This window comes from Malus domestica, chromosome 11 (assembly GCF_042453785.1).
Source record: "Malus domestica chromosome 11, GDT2T_hap1".
Taxonomy (NCBI): domain Eukaryota; kingdom Viridiplantae; phylum Streptophyta; class Magnoliopsida; order Rosales; family Rosaceae; genus Malus; species Malus domestica.
Window position 1 is genome coordinate 18,500,465 of NC_091671.1, and position 16,650 is coordinate 18,517,114.

General features: G+C 37.4%; 2 protein-coding genes across 2 annotated transcripts; both read left to right on the forward strand.

The window, feature by feature from the left end:
• Positions 1 to 253: 253 nt before the first annotated feature.
• Positions 254 to 4,497, forward strand: LOC103439183 (uncharacterized). The gene is made up of 4 exons (XM_008377729.4): positions 254 to 832; positions 2,353 to 2,609; positions 2,871 to 3,322; positions 4,038 to 4,497. The coding sequence occupies exons 1-4, from the start codon at positions 711 to 713 to the stop codon at positions 4,308 to 4,310; spliced, it is 1,104 nt and encodes a 367-aa protein (XP_008375951.1). The 5' UTR covers positions 254 to 710; the 3' UTR covers positions 4,311 to 4,497.
• A 1,019-nt stretch (positions 4,498 to 5,516) lies between these two features.
• Positions 5,517 to 16,101, forward strand: LOC103439184 (uncharacterized). Its single transcript, XM_008377730.4, has 17 exons — positions 5,517 to 5,995; positions 6,108 to 6,198; positions 6,304 to 6,422; positions 6,704 to 6,894; positions 7,002 to 7,212; positions 8,653 to 8,890; positions 9,145 to 9,569; positions 10,112 to 10,232; positions 10,536 to 10,741; positions 10,902 to 11,248; positions 11,465 to 11,561; positions 11,644 to 11,862; positions 12,785 to 13,024; positions 14,082 to 14,291; positions 14,514 to 14,783; positions 14,940 to 15,143; positions 15,635 to 16,101. The coding sequence occupies exons 1-17, from the start codon at positions 5,723 to 5,725 to the stop codon at positions 15,797 to 15,799; spliced, it is 3,627 nt and encodes a 1,208-aa protein (XP_008375952.1). The 5' UTR covers positions 5,517 to 5,722; the 3' UTR covers positions 15,800 to 16,101.
• Positions 16,102 to 16,650: the final 549 nt, after the last annotated feature.

Genomic DNA, 16,650 nt, shown 5'->3' on the forward strand with positions numbered 1-16,650 from the left:
CAAATCTTAAGGATCATTTTGGTTAAAAAGCCCAACAAAAAATATAAAATGCCTATTTCAAAATACCTTGCATCTCCTTGGAAATGGAAAAGGATCCTCGCCGGATTCTTTTTTTGGGTGATCGTAATTGTTTATTATACACCGTGTGGTTAGTTTTCGTTAGGTACTATTTATATTTAATTTTAAATTTTAAAATTTGAAATGATTTTTGACTGTACGATATATAATGAACGATTACGATCACGAGATCTCTAAGATCCGGCGAGGATCCTATCCCCTTGGAAATGGTCTCTTGAAGACAAGTTAGACATTGGGAAATGGGAGAGAAAACATTACCAATATGTTGACTCTTCCACGTCTGAGTTTGTTGGATCCAAAATTCCAAAGGGTTTTTATCTTTTATTTATTTTATTATTTTGGGTGGGATTATTAGGAAGCTGGGAACTACACGATTCATTCAGAAGTTTGATTGGTCTGCCAAGTGGTGGTACAAAATCTCAGGACTTGGTCTTTTATTTCTCCTCTTTTTCCCTTATTTTCAAGACTATTTCCTTTTCTTTGAAAACCTGAGGAGGACAAGCTGGCCAATTGCAATTGTTTTTCAATTCCATTGAGCCTTCAAATTCCTTGCTTGCTTGCTGCTTATTGAATTCCTCATCATATTTGGAGTTTTGGAGCATCTGATTGAATTTGATAAGAAAAGAAGAGAGATGGAGCTTTCACTGGGAATGGGAAGAGAGAGAAAGAAGGTGGTAGTGGTGGGAGGTGGTGTTGCTGGCTCCCTTCTTGCTAAATCTCTCCAGTTCGTTGCTGATTTCACTCTCATTGATGAGTATGCCTCTCTCGCTCTCTCTCTCTCTCTCTCTCTCTCTATATATATATATTTGTATCTTTCACTGATAGCTGAATACCCTTTTTTTGAATAACCTATTGGAGTTAGTTTCATCAGTTTATTTATAATCTCATGCTTAAATTTTTGGGAAATTGGCTGAAACTAAGTAATGAAGGTTATAAATCCCAATTGGGGAAAGTATTTGACTTTGATCAGTTCAGCAATTGGGATTTGTAAAATCATCGTTTCGCCTGATTTCCCAATTTTTTTGTGTTTTCTTTCTGGTTTGTTTATTTATTTTCCAGCTAAAGTACAGAAACCCGAAACCTGGTACATCATAGATTCTTGGATTGCTGTTGAAATCCAACTGCAGCCTCTTCCAGTGGTAGTTTAGGAAATAACTGCTTTGACTACAGAATATGTCGTCAGCTACCATTCCTGGTATATGAACTATCATGTTATTTGCAAAATTATAAGATTATTAGTTTATAATTACGAGAATCATTCTGGAATTTGCATCCGCGCATCGTTCTTGTTGGTCCTTGAATCTCTTGATTTTCTAGGACTAGTAGCAAAATGCAATTAACTGCGGTTGTATGATTGACTTGTGGACAGAAATACCTTTTTTATGTGTTCTGGTGTGCGAGTATAGCCGCACGGGAATTGAAAGCTAACAAAATAGACTCAGCCAGATTTCAGTCAATCTGGTATTTACAATTTCAAAGGAGTGCCAACTGTGGAGTACCATCCGCTGATCCTTCTTTCTTGTTTTTGAGTAACCATTTCCAATAGAACCCGGAAGAACACATTGGAGGTATTGAATTTGGTTAGGGTAGTGAAGGCGATTTTGTGCACTCTGCATTCAATTTCTACTTGTCTGTCTTCCACAGTAAGTGTACAGATGAAGGCATTGAGAGGGAATGTTAAGGTAGAGTGAAAGCCTAAGCAACCTCTGTGATGTCCTCTGAATGTATGTGTGAGTGTGTGTCCGTGTATCGGCCTGCAGGCGTGTGTTGGGCAGGGGGTAAGGTTACTCGATGATGCAAATGTAGTTTCTTGATGTAGCGAATCAGCTAATCTGCTCATAATTCTTTCCCTTCTGCTATTTTTTTATCAGGTGATATAGTTGTCATTACAAGAGTTAATTGGAATGCTATTTGCTTAAAGTGTATTTATGTATCGTCTACTCAATCCAGTTAATTGGAATGTTTCCTCGATTGGTTACTGTAAACAGACCCATGCTCATAGGACCTGTAATATAAGTTTCTTGCTTGACATTTAAATGCATGTATTGTCTTTTGGTCATAGAAGTTTTCAAGAAACATAAGCATGATATCCGGTAGTTGCCATTTCTTGATTGATCTCGCTCTCTCCCTCTCTCAGTCTCTCTGAACTGAACTGAACTGAACTGAAGTGCTTCTTGTTGAAGTCGTTCAATAATCAATATGACATCTCATACAACTTTACTTGTATAGAACTCTCTGATCCTAAGTGAAAAAAAAAAAAAAATCTGAAATCAGGAAGGAATATTTTGAGATTCCATGGACAAGCTTAAGGACCATGGTTGAGCCAACATTTGGAGAGAGATCGATAATCAACCATAGAGATTATCTCACCAATGGCCAACTTATTGCATCCAGAGCAATCAATGTCACAGACACGGAAGTGCTGACCGCAGAGGGTCGTCTAATTCCCTATGATTATCTTGTCATTGCCACTGGTCACTCAGATCGTGTTCCCAAAACTAAGACTGCGAGACTTAATCAATTCCAAGAAGGTAAAACTACATGGAGATCTGTTTTCTGGTTTATTTTTTTATTTTTTATATTTTTTATCAATTGTCAAACAGAATGCTGAGATAAGTAATATCGCTTGTAATAAAAAAGAATCACACTTCACAATAAATTGAACTTTGAACATGTGCTTTTGTTTCCTATGATTTGTTTAGATCTAGATTAGCCGTGTTTAATCATAAGCATGCCTTTTTCTTGTACTTTTGTTAATTGTGCTTGAGTTAACATTAATCTTTCAATGGCAGAGAATCAAAAGATAAGGTCAGCTAATTCCATTTTGATTGTTGGAGGAGGCCCTACGGGTGTAGAACTCGCGGGAGAAATTGCTGTTGATTTCCCGGATAAGAAAGTAACTCTGGTGCACACTGGCACAAGGTTGTTGGAATTCGTGGGACCAAAAGCTGCAGACAAGGCTCTGAAGTGGCTTAAATCAAGGAAAGTTGAAGTGATATTGGAGCGATCAGTCGATTTAGATAATATCTCAGATGGATGCAAAACATATAAGACTTCAGAGGGAGAAACATTGACAGCAGACTGTCATTTTCTATGCACGGGCAAGCGTGTGGGTTCAGCATGGCTCAAAGAAACGGTTTTGAAGAATTGCTTGGATGTTAATGGGAGGTTGATAGTAGATGCAAATCTTAGAGTCAAAGGTCGAAAGAACACCTTTGCAGTTGGAGACATTACTAATATTGCGGTAAGTGCTAGCTGCAACCTTGTTATATTAACATTTTTATTTGCTTGGATAGTTTGATTCTATGTATCATGCATAAAAGAACTCAGTCAGTTTTCGGTGTCTTAATTCTATGAGTCACTATCTGATTCTGACCCGAATTTAGACTGGAGATTTTTGTCGACGAAACGATGCCAACTTACCATTTTCTTAATTACTAGTAATTTACTTGTTGACTGGGTTACATTTAATTTAATCAAGTTCAGAAATTAAGAAGTGTTAAGACTTGACTTTTTTTTCGGTTACAACACATAAGTAATTAATTCTTGTTGACATGAGTTCCAAAAAGTGTTTTCCATATCATGCTGTTCTGCTTCGTTTAGGTGCGATCTTACTGTAAACATCATGTATTTCTGGTTTCATTCCATCCTTTCGAGTAGTCTATTTTGCCATATTCAGTCTGCATAATTTGAAGAGTGAGGAATATTTCGATAATGTTCAATCTCGATCCTGGATCTGCTTAACGATTCCTTATGCATATAGTTAGATATCTTGTATTCTGAGGCACCGCTTGCACTAAAACGCAATGGGAGAAAACAGAAATGAAAAAGGACAAGTATATATATAGACGATAGATATATGAATATGTTTGATTAGAGAAGCATTATGCTGGCCTTTGGAATGTTTATGCTTGGGGATCAATAGTAATGCATTTTCTGTGTGAAAATGCATGTAACAGGAAATCAAACAAGGGTATCTGGCGCAAAAACAGGCGTTGGTGGCCGCAAAGAACATAAAGCTATTGCTCGCAGGCGGAAGAGAGAGTAAAATGGAAGCTTACGAACCTCATGCGATAATGGCAATTGTTACACTTGGGAGGAAGCATGGGGTTGCACAGTTCCCCATCACGACCATTGGCGGCCGCATTGCGGGACTGATCAAATCTGAAGATCTTTTCGTGGGGAAGACGAGGAAGCAGCTGGGCCTCGAACCTCACATTTTGAAAGACTAATTTGGTTTGGTGTGTGTTGTATGTGTGTATGTATATGTATGTGTGTATGTGTGTATGTGTGTATGCAGATAGGCGTTTTACCTGCATGATTGGAACGCGTCGTCCACATGCTTTCATGACCGGTAGACTTATTGTTCTTCCTATTCATATTTAGTCTAAAACTATAAAGATGTGTAACGTTTTATAATCTCATGATCCGAACATATCATTTTTAGAATTTTCATTTTTTTTTTGGGTGAAGAACGGGGAGTGGAATACAAAGAGAAAACTACAAAACAACAGCAAAACGAGCCCGAGGGGCTTCAGCAACATTCATCGATGAGGGCTGGTCTAATCCAAACGAGAGACTCATCAAATATAAGAACGCCAATTTCCATATTAAAACTCCACTCAGATTCGCCACAATATTCTTCTTAGCCTTTTCATTTTGGCTTTGTTAGAATTAACAATTAGACGCCTACTCCATTTCTGATACCAAAGTTTTTTGTGAACAATCTTTTATGGTAGTTCTATATAATAGATGGTGGTTTGGAATATGAGACTAGGTGTGGGTTCGGTCCAAATGATTTTGTGTGCCGTATTAAGTTGTACCCAAGGAGTTAATTTAGTGGAAGACAAGCAAAAGTTTGAACGATTTAACTTGAGTTTGAATGCCTACGGATACATTCATTTGAGCTATTGGCTTTGGTTTGACATACCATTTGACTTGATGACCAAAAGTACGATGCCTAACAAATTTGGTCATATTTGGTTAGCCATGTTTTTTAACCTAACAAACTTACCAAGACATTTTTTTAACAACATTGTAAGGTTACGGTCATATTTAGTTGCTTATTGCAATGAGCATTCACACCTCAATTTACAACAAGATACGTTATAAAACAAAATTAAAGTTTTACAAAAGTAAAATATAATTTTGCATGCTACCACCACCGTCACAATCGCTACCAACACAACATTCTCCACCACCATCACACACACCATGGCCACCACTACCTCCACGGGCTCACCATTGTTACCACCACCATTTTCGACACCACCACCACATCCTCCACCACCATCACCCCGGCATCCGCTACCACCGTCCTCGTCTCACCATAAACACCACCACTTGCATGGGTTTAGTTCTCTCTGTTTTTTTTTTTGGTCAAACGTTTCTCCCTTTCGGGTATTAAAACCCCGGTTAAATCTCAGCAGCCCATCCAATCCTACGGCTCATATCAATTTCCCAAAACCCCGTACTCTCTCTCTCTAGGGAGAAAGAAACGCTTTTAATAAGGTCGGTTCACAGCACTAGAAACCAGAGAGCAACGATAACTATCAGCCGCCATACCACTGCGGAAGCCCCGCAGCTCGAAGCACACAACCACCCTACCTCTGGCCCGCCGTTAGGGTTTCTCAATCAGGTCGCCATGGCGATAGACAGCGGAAGCAAGGAGCAGCCGCACAAGGAGCACAGGTCCCGGCAGTCCGGCGCCAAGGCCGAGAAGAAGAAGAAGCCGGACGCCTCCCAAAACGGCAATAAGCGAAACCCTAAGGCTTTCGCTTACCAATCAGCCGGGAAGGCCCAGCGTCTTCACTCTCGCGATGTCGAGAAGCAGCAGCGCCGCCTTCACGTCCCTACCATCGATCGTTCGTACGGTGAGCCGGCTCCGTATGTCGTTCTGGTTCATGGACCTCCCAAGGTATCTATAATCACTGCAATATATTTCCTGCATTGTGTAATTCTCACTCGAACTGCTGTTAATTTGTTCGAATTGTAACTTTTTTGTCGAATTTCTTATTGTTGATTTGTAGGTTGGGAAGTCTTTGTTGATTAAGTCGCTTGTGAAGCATTATACCAAGCATAATTTACCGGAGGTTCGAGGCCCGATTACCATTGTTTCAGGTGCCGTGTTTCGTCCTTTACTTCTGATATTGCAATGTTTTTTTATTTAATTTGATGTTGGATTGAGGACTGTTGTTTAAATGCTTGATTGATTGATTGTGTTAGGGAAGCAAAGGCGGGTACAGTTTGTGGAGTGCCCAGATGATATCAATGGTATGATTGATGCCGCAAAGTTTGCAGATTTAGCATTACTTCTTATAGACGGAAGCTACGGTTTTGAAATGGTGAGACTTTTGTTAGAATATTTATGAATTCAACTCGTCTCATGCGTGCGTACACACACACACACACACACACACACACACACACACACACACACTCACTCACTCATAGTTGGCATATGTATAGGACATGACTCTACTTCGATATTGATTCGGTGGAATTCTTGGTTTCTTGACACCTCTCTTTTGTTACTCGGGGATTCATTAAGCTGGTCACATTATCCATCAATATGCTATGAAGATATTTGTATTGTAATATTGTATCGGCTTCATTTACTTTGCAGGAAACATTTGAATTTCTGAATATATTACAAGTTCATGGTTTCCCAAAGGTTATGGGAGTTCTTACTCACCTTGACAAGTTTAAAGATGTAAAGAAATTGAAGAAAACAAAGCAGCACCTCAAACATCGTTTCTGGACTGAAATATATGATGGAGCTAAATTGTTTTATTTATCTGGTCTCATTCATGGAAAGTAAGTAGTCACTCTCTGCTTCCGATGATCCAGTCATGTGGGAAATTTGACAATTATTATGAATTCAATTCATTTTTTATAATTATCTTCCCCCTGCTTTAAAACAGGTATGTCAAACGTGAAATTCACAATCTGGCACGTTTCATATCCGTTATGAAGTTTCATCCTTTATCTTGGAGAACTGCTCATCCTTATGTTTTGGTAGATCGTTTTGAAGATGTCACTCCACCTGAAAAAGTGCGTTTGAATAATAAATGCGATAGAAATGTCACACTGTATGGTTATTTGCGGGGATGTAACATGAAAAAAGGAACAAAGGTACGTGTTTGACTTATAGAGCTTGTATTATTACCTTTACAGATTTGTGTAGATTAATTTAGAGTTTGGATGGGGAAAAAAGGACCCTGTAATTAGGTTAAGAGAGGTTCTTCAATGCTCTCCTTGAATTCCAAATGAAGGCATGGAGCCAGGAATTCATTTAAGTGGGGACAACTTCTAAAGAAAAGCTCCTTGTTTTGTTCAAACATAGCAGTCTAGATGATTTTCCGCCAGTACACATATTTGGGTTGGTTACTTGGTGGCTCCTGTAACAGGCCCATCTCCACCAAAAATATATGAGAGAATACATTAGACTATATGAGTATTTGGGTAACTTAGGATTGATTGCTGGAATGCCACTGAATTAGCACTCATTTGGGTTAAGTTATCGGCATATAGAAGTAAACAAACTTAAACAACAGTAGGGCTTCACCGCTTGGTTGAATCAGGTCAGATCAGCTGGGGCAAGTATTAAGTGGATAATCTTACCCATTAAAATTGTATCTTAGGGGTTCAACTTTTTGGGATGATAATACAACATCAGTAGTACACACCATGGTCTAAAATATCCATAATATCCCGATATTTCCATCGAAATTTCCGTGTTTTTGGACTACCGATATTTTTTTGGACTATCGATTTTTCCGATATCATCGATATTTTAGACCTTGCTAAGTCACTAATGTATCTTATCATGCAATGTATAAAGTGTAAAATATTGTACTAATTCATTATATATAAATGATTATGATGTGTTTAAACTTCTTTCATTAATTACTATATATTTTCTACACTCACAATGTTTGCCAGCTCGCTATATAATCAACTTAAATCAGTTATATCTATCATGCAATGTATTTTCTTCCAATTTTTTGTGATAAACTAATAGATAATTGACTAAATAAACATCTTGCAAAGTTTCAATAAAAATTTCCAAGTTTTTCTTACAATTTCCGTGGTTTTTATTCAATTTTTATCGATATCGATAATATCCCAATATTTCCATCAAAATTTCCGTGTTTTTGGACTACCTATATTTCCGATATCATCGATATTTAATACCTTGGTACACACTAGTAACTAAATACTGACACTACGATTGTGTAACTTGATACCTTCTTTTTTCTTGTTGGTTCTTTAAGGTTTCCTTTCTCCTAGTTTAAATATTGGGAAATTACAGGATTATTTTTTATACTCACTGTAATATCTAGCATAAATTTTTACGCTTCAGATATAAGTAAATATGAACTGTGCATTGTCTATCCGTGTTTCAAAATTCTAGGAACATTGCATTTTGTTTTTGTTATTTTTGCTCAGAATTAATAGAAATTGGAGTCAGTCTCACAGGAAAGAGTCAAGGGACAGGAAATTAAGAAAATATGACTCTTACGCTGTTTATTTTTATTTATATATAGTTGTCTGATGTACATTGTGTATCAGATTCATATTGCAGGTGTTGGGGATTACAGTTTAGCTGGTATGACAGGATTAGCTGATCCTTGTCCTTTACCCTCAGCTGCCAAAAAGAAGGGACTGCGTGATAAGGAAAAGCTGTTTTATGCACCCATGTCTGGACTTGGGGATCTCCTGTATGATAAAGATGCTGTCTATGTAAACATAAATGACCACTTTGTCCAGTTTTCAAATGCTGATGAAAAGGGCGAAGCAACAAAACAAGGTTTTTATATGTTTTTTAATTATTTTTGTATGAATATTAGTGTATGTGGTTGAGCATTTCAAAGATGCATATATTTAGTTTTATTCCATTATATGTATCTTTCACAATCTCTCCCTTGTGTATTTTTTGAAGAAGATAATCTCTTTTTCCCAATTACAACTTTGATTTTTATTTTTAAAGCAAAAGTCAAGTTTCATTTTCTCCTTTTGCTCCCATCAATTTCCTCCCGTGATACTCGTGTTCTCGTGTAACAGGAAAGCCCCAAGATGTGGGTGTGGCTTTGGTAAAATCTCTTCAGAACACAAAATATTCAGTTGATGAAAAGTTAGAAGAGAGCTTCATTAATCTATTTAGCCGGAAGCCTAATTTATTATCGAATGCTCAAAGTGATGGAATAGATACTGATGAATCTAGAGAACAGAATCGTATGATAGAGCCTTTAGAGGAATATCACTGTGGGGAAGTTATCAAAGGTGATGGTTCTGCTGAAGAAAGCAATGCAGAAGATTCTGATGGTTCTGAATCAGAATCTTTAGATAAGAATGAAGCGGCTCATAAAGATGCATCAGATCAAGATGCTACTCTTAAAGATCACTTGAAGGAACATGTTGAGATTCATGATGGAAGGTCAAGGAGAAAAGTTATCTTTAGAAATGACCTTGATCATAACAATATGGAGGTGAACAAAGTTTAACTTATCATGCCTGTTGAATAGAAATCATCATTTGGAGAAGAAAAAAATATGATGTTGTGTGTGTGTGTGCGTGTGGTTACACGCAGAAACTTGAAGTTCACTTGTGGAGGCTCCTAGACATTCAGATGCTCTGATTTTTATTTGCTACTTTGGTGTTTGCATGTTTTTGTTTGCTCACTGGGCTTTTTAGTTTGCTAGAGTTGTTCGATAACTTCCGTTATTATTGAATATAAATAATCTAATATTTTTTCTACTCCGTTTACTTTATTAATGTCTAATCCTCATAGGTTGCTTGGTCATAGTTCTCCGAAACTAAAGCACTAAAATTTTGTTCTGGTGAACTTTACCATCATGTAAATTCTGGATTGAGCATTTGATATATATGTATGATAGATGTCAGTTCTTCTAAAGAACAACATTTCTGATTATGGATGTGAAGAATCAAGAATATAAGCAGTGAAAAGAAATCTGTATACACATGAAACCAGAAATCTTATGCTCATGTTCTCCACATTATTCCATTATAGGATTCAGCTGAAGAGACTGAAGAAGAAGATGATTGTGATGATGACAACAACAATGATACTAATAATCAGGATTCTTCTGGTTCAGAGTCTTCAGCGGAAGATGAAGATTATCATGAAACAGGTGGTAAATTTATTCCTAATTTGCAAAATTGTTGTATGTTGTGGTATTCTTATTTTCTATGCAAGAAGTACTATGCTCATATTTTCTATATTAGATACAAGTATACAACATTTTTGGTTGTAAGGATTGTGATGCCAAACCCTATATTATGTATGTTGATAGAAGTTAAAAATATATAAGAAACTGGTATACAATTGAAAATGATGTCAATCATTTTCCTACATATTATAATGTCCATTTGTTAGGTTTCCCAATGTATTCTGTTCTCTAATTCTATCTACCCCTTTTTTCGCCTCATACTAGATGAGACAGGAAACATTGCAAAGTGGAAAGAATCTTTGGTGCAAAGGGCTTCATCAAGACAAACTATTAACCTTATGCACCTTGTATATGGGAAATCTACGTCAATGCCAACAACTTCTAGCAACGAAGATCACAATAGTAGTAGCGCAGATGATGAAAGTGACGAAGATGATGACTTTTTTGTGCCAAAAGGAGAAGGAAACAAGGTTTGTTCTTGAACTACTAGTTCATATCTCACAGTAGCTGCTGCATGCTTTTTACAAAAGACAGAATAATATACCTTTCCACTCTGAGGTAATTTATTGGGATAACCTTCATAACTGAAGAGAGCACTGTCATATTATTGTTTTTGCTTTATTTATGCAGAAACATGGAGGAATAGAAGGTGGAAACTGGGATGTCGAGGACTGTTCCAAATTCACAAATTATTCAAATATCAAAGACTGGAAAGAGGAAAAGCTTAGAGAGGGTATTCGTGATCGTTTTGTTACTGGTGATTGGGCGAAAGCTTCTCAAAGAAATCAACCCACAGAAGCTAAAGATGAAGATGATGATGCTTTCTATGGTGACTTTGAAGATTTAGAAACAGGTGAGAAGCATGGTGGGAACCATACAGATGACTTAAGCGTTGGTGCAAACCACAAGGAAGATGATTCGGCCAAAGAGGAGAGGAGGCTGAAAAAGCTAGCTCTTCGTGCAAAGTTTGATGCTCAATATCCTTTTCACTTGAAATATCTTCTTAGTGTATTTTTCAAAGAATTACATGTTTCTCTTCCACCACCAAAGACCAAGGAACATTTTTGTTATGGTGATATGATGTTCTATTAGCAATTTCAGTGTGTGAACGTTACTATTTTGTGTTTGGTCATATTTTTTTTATATATGTAGAGAAGTTCTGAAATTACGTTTGTGCCCTTAATTTAACCAACGTTTGATGGAGCTGAGGCATCTGAAGAGGAGCTTGATAATAAACCTGAAGGCAAGTTTGGTCGAGATCAACCCAAAGAAAGTGACTACTTTGACAAGGTAAACTTTCCTGCATATATTTAAGATTGTTTGCACAACACAAGGTACTGAGGTAGTGGGAGCTCACACCTAGTTCTTCCAGTTGAAGGATGAGATTGAACTTCGGAAGCAAAAGAATATAGCTGAACTCAATGAACTGGATGAGGCCACCCGACTAGAAGTAGAGGGTTTTCGGACAGGGACATACCTACGGCTGGAGGTTCATGATGTCCCTTATGAGATGGTTGAATATTTTGATCCCTGCCATCCTATTTTGGTTGGAGGAATTGGTCTTGGTGAAGAAAATGTCGGATATATGCAGGTTAGTGCAAAGTAATTTTACTGCTTTTGTTTTTCATTTTATACTAGCCCTTCCTGCTGCATGTGTAAGATAGCTTCCCCTATTTCATGCTCTTGAAGAATCAGTGTGTGGTTGTATTTTAATAAAACTATTATGATATTTGTTGGTGGTTTTAGACAATTTAGGTGCCAAGAGATTACACATAGAAAGAGGCACCAAAAAAGTGATTTACACATAGAAAGAGTCGTATTATAATTTTTTGCATCATTTGCTTTAACATGAAATGCTAAGAGACTGTAAAAAGTTAAAAAGGGAAAATTGCATAAGCACAACCTGAACCATCAGTGGTGTTCACAAAGTCCACTCAACCTAAATCTTGTCACCTCCTAGACTCATGTTTTAGTGCGAATGTACTTCCATTATTTTCTTGAAAAATTTGTCAAAATGTATTATCAGCAACACATGCGAGCCATTTTTCAAGGTTATTACCACTTGAAGACAACTGGATGACTTAGGGTAGAATTTTAGTTGATTAAAGCTTGTGGAACATATCTTTGCTTCCTTGAAGAGAAGCTGTAGTCAACGAAATTCATACCCCAAGTCGTCTAGGGGTCTTGGGGTGGTCAAATACACATGAAAAAGTGCTCACACACTCAACACATGATGAATTTTGATGGAATTTCTAGCAGAGTTTGACAGAGGTGGTACATTGAAGCTAAAAGTGGTACATTGGGTGGTAAATTACCAAGACTTTTAGTTTGAAACTGAGTGGTACCAGGTGGCGTTGTTGCACATTCCCCAAGTTAAAACATGTCAAGGTCTTAATAGCCAGTCACTCTTAGTGATTGCTTACTCTTTCATTGCAGAGTCCCTTATGAGCTCAATGTTCTTATGTATTTGAAGAATATTTATCTCATCAGATGTTGTCTTCCATTTCTTTCAGGTCAGGTTAAAGCGGCATAGGTGGCACAAGAAAGTACTTAAGAATAACGATCCCATTATTGTTTCTATTGGGTGGAGGAGATACCAAACAATACCAGTTTATGCTATTGAGGATCGCAATGGAAGGCATCGCATGCTTAAGTACACTCCTGAACACATGCATTGCCTTGCAATGTTTTGGGGCCCTCTTGCCCCTCCTAATACTGGTGTGGTTGCTTTCCAGAATTTATCAAACAATCAGGTTTGACAAGATTCGTTTATTTTCTTTTTGGTTTTGTCTTTCTTTATGTTTCTTTCATCTCTTAGAAATTTGTTGCTCGCAAAGGTACTTTAAATATTTTTCATTTAAAACTCATCTAATTAGGACTAACTTGAGGATCGAATGTGAGGCCCACCTTTCAACGTGGTCCCTGCACTCAATTTTTTTCCTTGTAAACTAACTACATGCACCGCATATTGCATGAGGTGAAGTGGCACATAACGTTGCATATTATTTTAGATAAATGAGGTTCAAAGTGGGTCCATTTATATGAACATGAATGTTGCCACATTAGATGGGATTTGAAAAGTTCAAATAACAGTTGGTGCCAAATGAAACAATCGTCCTCTTATTTATAAGTAATAAAAAACTATGATTGGGTTAATAGAATTTTTCAAAGTCGTTCTCATTATTTGGAACAGAGGAGAATTTAATCAATATGTTTTCGCCTCTCCCATTCAGGTTCTCGCTCGAATTGGTACCATTATATATGGGTAGGGTTTCAACTCTGCCGCATCTGTTGGTAATGAAGAGTTAGAAAGTATTACTCAAATTTCAGTGCACAAGACACACCAATCTGTCTTGGTCTAGCACTTAAGTGCTGGTTATGCTATTTTCTACCCCTATAAGTGTCCTTGATGTCTAGTTCTGATTTCATATAACTAGATTTTGTGGAATGGCGTCTACCATAAGTTGACAAGGAAGTAAATGGTGTTCAAATCTGATCTCCAGACCACTTTTACCACATTTTGGATTGATCACTTGTTTACTTACCTTTTGTGAACTCTATCCTTTGGGTTTTCTTGCTTTGTGGGTCTACTAAATCTTTTGTCGTTAGTCTATTATAAGCTCCCTCCTGTAGTTCTATCCACTGAAATAAAAATAAAACACAAAAGAGGAAAATGATAAACTAGTCAATCATAAGCCATTGCGTCACATTATTTATTGTTTTGATTGATTCTCTTATCATTTAATTTTTTTCGAATTTAAAGTCTACACCATGTTCTTTTTTCCTAAGGAATTCTTTTTGGTTTGGCAGGCACAGTTTAGGATCACAGCAACTGCAGTTGTCCTTGAGTTCAACCATGCATCACGAATAGTGAAGAAACTCAAACTAGTTGGTCACCCCTGCAAGATTTTCAAGAACACTGCCCTTGTGAAGGATATGTTCACCTCGGATCTTGAAATAGCTCGATTTGAAGGTGCTGCTGTTCGAACTGTCAGTGGAATCCGGGGGCAGGTCAAAAAGGTATGAACTGGGCTGTCTTTCTAATTGGAATGTTATTCGTTTTGTAATTCTTGAGCTGGCATGGAGAATGAATATTTGCATATATATATATATATATATATATATATTCACAAGTAACAGAAACATAAGCACATTACAGATTGTATTTATTCGTGGGGCGCATTTCATCATATGGCCCATAATGCTAATATAATGGACTTTTATTAATTTTAATCTTGACAGGCTGCAAAAGAAGAAATGGGTAACCAACCAAAAAAGATGGGTGGACAACCAAAAGAAGGGATTGCTAGGTGCACCTTCGAGGACAAAATTAAGATGAGTGACATTGTTTTTTTGCGTGCTTGGACTCAAGTTGAAGTTCCTCGATTTTACAACCCATTGACAACATCCCTGCAACCTCGCGAAAAGACCTGGCAAGGGATGAAAACTACTGCTGAATTGAGGAGAGAACATAATATTCCTATTCCTGTCAATAAAGATTCACTTTACAAGGTAATATATGAGGATGTGAAGCTACTTATTGCAGCAGCACGTGGTTTCTCACTAAATTCTGCCCTGGCCATACTGCATCTTCTCTCTCTTTAGTTTATTTTGTCCTGTTCTTTATTTTTTCAATTGTTTTTTTTTTTCTGTTCTTTCTGTCAACAGCCAATTGAAAGGAAGCTGAAGAAGTTCAACCCCTTGGTGATTCCCAAGTCACTGCAAAGTGCTCTGCCATTTTCTTCAAAACCTAAGGATATACCCAGTAGGAAAAGGCCGCTTCTTGAAAATAGAAGAGCTGTTGTCATGGAGCCTCATGAACGTAAAGTTCATACTCTTGTTCAACATCTCGGATTAATACGAAATGAGAAGGTATGCACCTTAAGACAACATTGTGTTTGAACCCTCATCCCAAGGGCATAATTGATGGTCAAATTTGTTAGAAAGCAAAATTAGTTGTGCGACACTAATATAGAGTCACAACTTAGAGGTGCTCACAGTGGTAGACATATATCTGTTTGACTATCAGTTATGGTTTGGAAGTGTTTGTTTAACCGTGGTAAAATTACATTTAGGAGAGGATTAATTTTTACTTTTGACACATGGAGCTTACGTAAACACCTTTGAAGCAAAACCAGAATATGCATGAAGTGTGACCGATTTAATATTTCCCGGTATCTGAACTTGTTTTAAAGCTATCGACTGTTTGCTAACCATTTTGTTTTTAGCTTTTAGTTTTAACTTTTTGGGTAGAAATAAAGAGGAATTTATTTTTTGTTTTTGTTTTGAAGAGTCATGTATGCAGTTGTTTAGCAATTCCCAATTGAAATTGGAGTTTTTCCTATTCGATTTTGCTTTTGCAGATAAAGAAGCGCAAGCTAAAAGACGATAAAAAGAGGAAAGAAAATGAAGCGCAGAAAGCCAAAGAAGAGCAATTGTCTAAAAAGCGCCAGAGAGAAGAACGACGGGAGAGATATCGGGTGCAAGACAAAATGAAGAAGAAAATTAGGAGAAGCACAGAGGACTGATGGATGCACAAATGTTTTCACATACTGCTGCTGTTGCTTGGGATACTAGGCCGTGAGCTGCCCGAAAAGAAAGATAAGTGGTACAGCGAGACTAGGGAAATTGGTTGCAACTCGCCGCACTTAGGATTTGATACTGTCTCAGAAACATGGCCCTGATCGGTGAGATAAAACGACGTGCCATAATTGTTGATGTGCATTTTCGTGCATTCAATGTTTGTATTATTTTGGTACATTGGACGGAATGAGACATTATCTCCTCATAGGTTTTAATTGCTAATTTATAGGAGCATTTACTTTAAACACTTGAAGTCTTAAATATCTTTCTCTCTCGTATGGATTTACAACCACTAATCTTCTATGAGAAATTTCGCGTGCGTAGAACTCCGGCTGGAGTGTTCGCACTACCTCCTTCCATGTGTTTGCCTTCGTTGGAACTGTTGCTTGTGGATTGCTTCTTTCCGTTGGCTTCTTTCCCTTGGTGGCAATCCTAGTGGTGCTTGTTGGAGGATGCTCGAGTCTTCTTTTCATCCACTTCTAAGGACTTGCTTGGCTTCATTTCAGGCGGTTGTTGGGGGCTTGATATGCCTCATTCTGGCGCAAGGGGTGGCCCAAAGCGGAATTGACCAGTGGTGGTTGGTCGAGGCGGCAGTGGATGAAGGCAGCTAGGGTTTGTTTTTGGATTTTTTCTGTTTTGGACTCTTTTATTTTCTTTAGGGTCCATTTCTTTGTTGTACGTTTATCTTGTAATTGGGCTTCTTCTTGTGTTTACATAAGCGTCGTTTGATAACCATTTATATTCAATTAACTTTTTTTTTAACTGAAAATTAAAATTTTATTTTGTAATTACTTTC